At 44.3% G+C, this 8,189-nt stretch overlaps 1 protein-coding gene across 1 annotated transcript; it reads right to left on the bottom strand.

Moving 5' to 3' along the window:
- Positions 1-1,569: 1,569 nt before the first annotated feature.
- On the bottom strand, positions 1,570-2,430 carry LOC109827247. Its single transcript, XM_020394221.1, has one exon. The coding sequence runs from the start codon at positions 2,428-2,430 to the stop codon at positions 1,570-1,572; it is 861 nt and encodes a 286-aa protein (XP_020249810.1).
- Between the last annotated feature and the right edge of the window lie 5,759 nt (positions 2,431-8,189).

Raw genomic sequence — 8,189 nt, 5'->3', positions numbered from 1 at the left:
GTCAATGTGCCGGTTGTTGTGCCGGTTGCTGCAGTCTCCCCTTCCACTATTAACTCCGCCAAGCTAGGTGCTCTCTCGTCTCCATTTGTGCTCCAATCCCATTCTCTTCCTTCCTCGAACGTGACGTCTCTGCTGACATGAATTCTGCCGTGTTGAGGGTTGTAAAGGCGATGCGCTTTGCTTCCTTCTTCTACCACAATATACACCATTGGCGTGCTCCGGTCGTCGAGTTTCTTGTGTGAAGGACCTGCAATTTTCACATGCGCCACACATCCGAAAACTCTCAAGTGTTCTAGGTGGGGTTTCTTACCAAACCAAGCTTCATAAGGTGTGTGGTCATACAACGCCTTGTTTGGTAGTCGGTTGAGGATGTACACCGCATGTCTGACCGCTTCACCCCACATTGTTCCAGGCATATGCATGCTTTTAAGTAAGCTTCTCGCCATGTCCATCACCGTGCGGTTACGCCTCTCTACTACACCATTTTGCTGTGGGTTGTAAGGTGCAGTGAGATGACGCTTGATGCCGTAGTCTTCACATAACTTGGTGAACTCTTTTGACAAAAACTCGCCACCACGATCCGTCCTCAATGTCTTCACCTTGTGGTCACATGCGTTCTCAACCTCTGTTTTGAACTTCTTGAAGGTTTCACAAGCTTGACTCTTGGCCTTCAACATGTATACCCACATCCATCGGCTGAAATCATCAACAACAAGAAGGAAGTATCTGTTACCAGCAAGTGTAGATGGAGTGATTGGGCCACATAGATCAGCATGTAGTAACTCCAACGGCTTCTGAGCTCTGAAATTTGCTTGCGAAGGGAACGGCAGTCTTGCTTGCTTGGCGACGAGGCATCCGAAGAAATTGACATGCCCAAGGCGAGCATGCCATAACCAAGCTGGATCGTTAATGTTCGCCATCAAACACACCGGTCCGCAAGTCTTTAACTCTATCCTGTACAATCGGTTAGTTGAACGTGTCACCCTCATCAAGAGAGCACCGTTCCTATCAAACACCCTCAGGAACTCGTCAGCAATAACAACCTTACTCCCATCTTCAGTCATCTGACCAAGGCTAATAATGTTAGATTTCAAACTTGGAATATAATATACCTCAGGTAGTAGCCTTTGATCGCCATTGTTGCACTGAAAGAGGATAGAGCCTTTCCCTTTGATTTCTACTGCGGATCCATCACCAAACTTGACGGTTCCTGTGATGTTCTCGTTGAGCTCCTTGAATTTGTCTCGGTGGCCAGTCATGTGATTGCTAGCTCCGTTGTCAAGGTACCAAACGTCGTTGGCAACTTGTGCCTCCCCCGCTGTGAGTAAGTTTGGCACCACCTTCTCCTCATTGAGTAGGATGATAGTTGATGATTCCTCTAAAACAGTCATCATCAAGGTTGGCTCCTCGTCATATGCACGGGTGAGATGAGCCTCCTGTTCATGATTGCGGCGTTGCTTGTGACACTCCGATTGAAAGTGCCCGTATACTCCGTAATTGAAGCATTTGATGTTGGATTTGTCTCGACCGCCGCTTGTGCTACTCTCCCCCTCCTGGCGAGCTGCACCTTCATGGCCGAAACCACCTCCTGGATGTCCTCCTATGCCGCCGAAACCCCCTCGGCCCACCTAACCTCCCTGAGCTCCTCCACGACCTGCCTGACCCCTGTCCGCCTCGGCCTCTTTGGCCACGGCCACGCCCACGACCGGCCCCGCGACCTCGTCCTCGACCGCTGCCATCATTGGTTGTAGGTATGGAGAAGTTGTTTCCGTTGCTCCTTTTGCCCCTTGCTTGCCACTCCGCATGCGTCAACAATAGGTGATCGTCGACGTTGTTTTGAAAAACACGTGCCCTCTCCTCGTGGGCTTTGAGACGCCCGATCGCCTCCTCGAGTGTCATGTCGTCGATGTCCCCGAACTGTTCAATCGTGGAGACGATAGTAAGAAATCTCTCCGGTACCGCCCGAAGTAGCTTTCTGACGACGTAGTTCTCCTGCATCTCGCCGCCTAAAGCCCGGATCTTGTTGACGACTCCTGTCAATTTCGTCGAAAAATCGTCGACGTTATCATTCTCCTTCATCCGGAGAAGTTCGAACTCGGACTTCAAGGTCTGCACCTTCGCGTTCCTCACACGATCCGCTCCTAGATGCATTGTTTTCAATGTCTCCCATGCCTCTTTTGCCGTCTGCTTCTCTGCGATCACCATCAAAGTCTCTTCAGGAATCCCCTGGTAGATGGCCGCTAATGCCATCTGATCCTTCCTGTGTTCCACGGACACGCCTGTCGCGGGCTCAATGGCGTCCCACACGTCTTGAGCCTTCATGTAGACTTTCATCTTGATTGCCCACGAAGCATAGTTATCCCTCGATAGCGTCGGGTATTGAAGAGTGAGAGAACCCACCTTGGTCGTCATCTTCTCCGAACTCGTCATCTCTTCACACTACTATCACCACTAGGGGTGCCAAACGGTTCGGATATATCCGAACCGATCCGCATCCGTATCCGAACGGATGCGGATATGGTAGGCTAATTTTAAAACCGGACGGATACGGTAACGGATACGGATATGGTTTCGGGTTTTTTTTTTCAGATACGGATTCGGTAACGGATATAAAAGTTGCGGATACGGATATCCGCAATATAATAGTGATTCGGGTAATCGGGTCCCCATCTTATAGTTACAAACCCGCTAACCCAAAACCAAAACTAAAAAGAAAAAACCCTAGGCCCTCACTCACCCTCAGCCCTCACTCCTCAAGCCGCCTCCACTCTCAAATCGCTCCACACCTCCACGATTCTCCAGCGACGGAGCGGCGGGATTTTCCGGCGATCTCACAGCCGGCGATCTCACAGCCGGCGATCTCTTCTCCTCTACCTTCTCGCCAGCGAAGAGTCAGCGAAGACTGAGTCGCCACTCGCCTCCTCTACCTTTTCGTGTAAATTGGGTAACCATTTTTAGCTGCACCTAACTCTCAAATCAAGTTACTACAAAACTAGAAACATCAAGATCAAGCAATGATATGGGGTTTTTTCGTACTCTTCTGCAAATTATAAAATTCCAAATGGGCCATTTAACAAAAATCAACCGTCAATTTAATCACAAGTCGTCGTCGGCTGGATGTTTCATGAAGATTGACAAAGATATTTGTACACATTACTAGCTAGACACTGTTTTTTGTCTACTTGTTTTTTAAGCCAATTTAAGCCCTTGTTGACAGCGAATCCTGCTCCCTGGGGCTTTCTACACAACAAATCCGAATTTCTCATGCAAAATAAATATTAATTGTGTATCAAATAACAATAAATAGTTATGATTGAGAAATGGGAGAAAATAAACCCTGTATTGTAATAAGTTGTAGCTGCAGTTATGTTACACAAGTTTGTTTTGGGCTATCAGTGCTTTTAGACTTTTGCAAGGATCCATTGCAATTAACTATTTTTAGCTGCCAGAAATTAACTTAGTTAAATTGGATTTTTAGTTGGGTTGTGCTACTGAAGATTTTGGATGAAGATTATATGTCTAATAAATTTGTGCTCAATTTTAGTTTTCAATTGATGGTTTTGTATGAAGATTATATGTCTAATAGATTTATGTCGAATATCCGTTTATATCCGTGATCATATCCGATCCGATTCTTAAATATCCGAACCGTATCCGTTTCCGATAAATGCGGATATGGTTAAGGTTTTTTCTTACCGAGGGTGATCCGTATCCGTTTATAAAAAGCGGATATGGATATGGTAAACGTCATATCCGAACCGTATCCGCTCCGATAACACCCCTAACTTGTAGGCTTTGAACGAGGATCGGCCAGAATAGAAAACTTGTAACCTATGAATGCAAACAAATAGAACCTGGCAGATTTTTTGAGAGAACGAACAGCAGCAAAACAGAGGAGAAAAGCTCTGTTTCGGTTGATGAACACAGGCCGGATGGAGCAGGAACTTTTCTATGTTGATTTTATTCACGTTGTACTACTCACAAAGATTGTTTACATATATATAGGAATAAGATTACAACTCTGTTGATTTTATTCACGTTGTACTACTCACAAAGATTGTTTACATATATATAGGAATAAGATTACAACTCTAATCTTTATCCAATAACTAGGAATCTATCCACTAACTAGTATTCTACCATAACTAGAATTCTATCTAATCACTTGGACTCAAACTAACAATTCGGACTGATTAACAAACTCACACTTCTCATGTCCAAATTAAGAAGATTAAATTCAAGGTCGGCGAATCTTTCAGCATTTTTAGTATATGTGTCAAATCAAATCCACCAACAAGTAACAGACATATTATGTCCACGTACGTCATATATATAATTCTGCTCCACCTGAACCTTTGAATGGTGTATGAAATCATCCTGTAAGAACGGATGCGGCAGTATACAACGGCAGTTGGCAACAAGAGAACTACCGTACGCATCGACAGTCAACAACTGAGGTCAAAAATGATATGTCTGCCGTCCACCCATTCTCCCCTGTACCCATCTTTTATGCAAAGGTACCCTATTTTCTTATTAGCGGAAGAGACTCCTATAGTTTCTTAACATTGTGTCTCACATGCCGAAGGTTTAACTAATAAACATAATTGAGGCAGTCTGATTAAAATGCCTATTAGGAGACCAACACCACAGTTTGGCTCAATTAAGAGCTTCATGCTGTACATTAAAGAGCAAAGTAAGTACCTTAGCAGATTGATCTGCAGCATCTTTGTGTTCAAGGTTAATTTGAGGTCGTAATTACTCCTTTTCTTTTGCACGTAGTGCCAGCCAGCAGTGGCCGGAACAGGACAACTTCCGTTGGTATCACTTCTAGCCCCCATCCCAATTCTTTCACTCTACAAAACGGCAGTTTTTTTGCTTCTGAAACCACGCCTTGGGGGGGGGGGGGGGGGGTCACTAGACGATTGATTATACAAGGAATGGAAATTCGACCTTAAATACCAATAAACTAAAACAAATAGCTACAAACGTTTAGGAGTACGTGATTAATTGCATCAAGTCATGGTTTCACTCTATTTATGTTCTGGAACTAAACTCTTAACTACAACTAGCTCTTCTTACTTCTAATCTTGGGTACTTTTAAACAGACAGATGCAATAAATTTGTTTGCGACAAATTTTCAGCAGTTACGACTGAGGTCAATTGCATGTACGTAGTGTTGGCGTAACTTAGACAATAACCTGAAACAAAAGAACATCCTTTAACTGTAAGAAAATTTAAAGAAAAGATTTGTGTTTGCATCCAAATAGCAACAGCAATAGCGTACAGTTTCTTCTAAATGGCAACCATATTTATATTTCAATTACCACGTCTGTTTTTGTGTGTAATTTCCACTTGCGTGCGCACCTATATCTACCTTCAAGTTATTAAAAGAAGGTGATTAGTTAAATAGTAGCTAACAATGTCAGTCCAGATCAAATCCTTCAAATTTTCTATTAATATTGTCCTAGAACATTGACTTTGATCAACTATAATAATAACAAATACTCGTGATAATGAAATATTAAATTACGTACACATCATATCGTGGTCATTATTATCATGTTTGCTCATAATTTTGGAGTCCACTATGGAGGACAATTCAATGTAAAATAAAAAGTCCTAGATTTTGAGATTGGTTGTAAACCTTACATCAACCATCAAATAGATGGTGCAAAAGCCTAGTTAAAACAATCATGGGGCAGTCGCTCCCATAAAAGCACTGCAAAAGAGGACAAAAAATAAGTTGAACCCAATAAAATCTTCATATCATTTTTAAAAAGTGAGTTTTGTTAACTTCTGTAATCCTGGCTGGAATTATTTTATTTTAAATAAACTCATAAGACTAATCAGTTATGAAAACTTGCAAAACCTAAGCAATATCAATTGAACAAAAAATGTATACTCTACGATTAATGGAACTAGAACCAGTAGACTAGAATTATATGACTAATACATGCTGTTAATTTGGATGTTGTAACGTTTTAACTTTTACTCTATCATGAGATAATTTTGACAGCTTGATCAATCCGAAGTCTGCTACCTCCAACTGGCCAAAATTCAAATAGTAAAGTACAGTTTAAAATTTTAACAAAAATTCAAATAGTAAAGTACAGTTTAAAATTCAATGAGTAAACATAAAATTTGCTATGAGGTTCACGAAATGGAAACACTAACTGTTGTGCCTCAAGAATCCAAACCAATCGCCAAGAAAAGATAAACCAACACACCAACAAGCACAAATAATCACTAACACCAATTTTACGTGGTTCGGCAAGATGCCAACGTCCACGGGGCAAGGAGAGGGGAGTTTTCACTATTAGAAACAAGAGGATACAACTAGGGTTACAAATCTCTCACCAAAAACCCACAACAACTCACTCTTGATCTCACCAATTGCTCCAACAATAGAAGCCCAATAAAACTCTCCCTTCAGATCTCAAACTTCAGCCTCCAAACCCTAGAAACACCCCTTTGGGTATTTATAGGAAACCCAAACGAAACGGGACTGGAAAACAGACCCAGACTCAACCCGCTTCGACGGTCGACCGGCACGGTCGACCGGTCCGGTCGACCTCGGTCGACCCGGCGGCCCCCCCCCCACCAATCCTGATGCCCAGAAACTCCTGTGCACGAACGCGGTCGACCGGGCCGGTCGACTGCCACCCTGACAACCTGAATTCTGAGCCTGGAACCTGATCTCTGCCAATTCTACAAATCTCCACCTCGGCGAAGATTTCCCAAATCTGAGCCGACGCCGAACAAACCAATGTCTCAACTGCTGCATCCAGTATGCCATGGCAACGGACTCATGACAACGGACTCCAATCACAACACGTCGAGATCCAAACGGGAGTGCGAACACTCAACCCCAAATCAACTGTATCTACTCACCAAATCGGCTGCATCAGAAAACTGACTGCCTACGTATCCTCTCCAAGGAATCAAGCCTTCACGTAGTTCACCCAATGGCCTCCAAAGGCCCTCAATCCAACCTGCAGCTGATAGCATCATCAACGACCCCAAACTGAAGCGATCCGAACACCTCCACCTGAGGTGAAACAATGGCCGTATCCAAAAAATATCCACCAGCTGCATCCAAGTCAACCACCTCATCATCTGCCCCCATAAATAAATGACTCCCACGCTGTGCCACCTCAGTTGGAATCCCAACCAATGCAGAATGACCTGGAGTATGTGGAGTAAGCTCCACCCAATGTGGAGTAGCATCAACCTCCACCCGCTGCGATATCCCTCTGACCTGATCAATACTCTCCACCTGCCGAGAGTCCAAAGTGAGAAACCTGCTCAGACCAAACTCAGAAGCTCCCCACTGATAGCTGAATGAACTCCTGAATCCCAAATGCGCAATCGGATCCAATCTCACATCAGCGATGTGACCAAGTGCTGGGTAGCCCAATATCCGACGCCAACCAAAATCTGAAGCAGCTCCACCAGATCTAACAACTCTATACGCAGCAGTCGGCAACCTCATAAGATGACCCAAACCTGTCGAAGCCTGAATACTAGATCCACTGCCCGACAACCAATACCGATCCTCCTCCAGATAAGAACGGCTCACTGAATCCGTCATCTCATCACGTTGCCTCACTGTCTCCTCTCCTCTGAAGTGTCTCCAACTGCCATGAGCTCGGCACCAATGCAAGAAAGGACTCCTACTAGAACAAGTACAACTGGTAACCTTTCTGCCCATACACCTCCTCCAACTGTTGCGGACTACTAGGGCTTTATGCCAACGGGACTTGGTTGCAACCCAAATATGCCTAGTACAATCCCCAACATAGGAAACAAAATAATAATTACCTCCCGATGATGCCTCCTCGGAAAACCCCCCAATGCCTGACTGAACACCTCCAATAAGACCCCTCGATCGGTGGATAGAAGTGCTGAACTCCACCTCGGTATTCTCGCTCATTCTAATGTGCTCACAGGACTTCAATCTGCAGGTCGTAGCACTCCTTAACAATCTATGCACGGTATAACCGACAATATATCCCAGCACCAAACAATGCCACAGTCTAGCCATAGAAGTAGTCAGCGCCCTATCAACTATTGTGCTCCTAAGTAGATAATACAAGTTACTCCGCCTGACTCCCTTCATCACAATCATGGACCCCAATGTGACCTTCAAGCAAGAATCCACCAAAATCACCCTATAGCCTGCTGCCTCC

The sequence above is a fragment of the Asparagus officinalis genome, unplaced genomic scaffold (assembly GCF_001876935.1).
Source record: "Asparagus officinalis unplaced genomic scaffold, Aspof.V1 AsparagusV1_Un95, whole genome shotgun sequence".
NCBI classification, from domain to species: domain Eukaryota; kingdom Viridiplantae; phylum Streptophyta; class Magnoliopsida; order Asparagales; family Asparagaceae; genus Asparagus; species Asparagus officinalis.
Note: the sequence above shows the minus strand (reverse complement) of the source record. Positions and strands in the feature narration are given on the sequence as shown.

Bases quoted from the DNA above. Each gene is read 5' to 3' on its own strand.
- LOC109827247 (XM_020394221.1), bottom strand. From the start codon at position 2,430: ATGACGAGTTCGGAGAAGATGACGACCAAGGTGGGTTCTCTCACTCTT.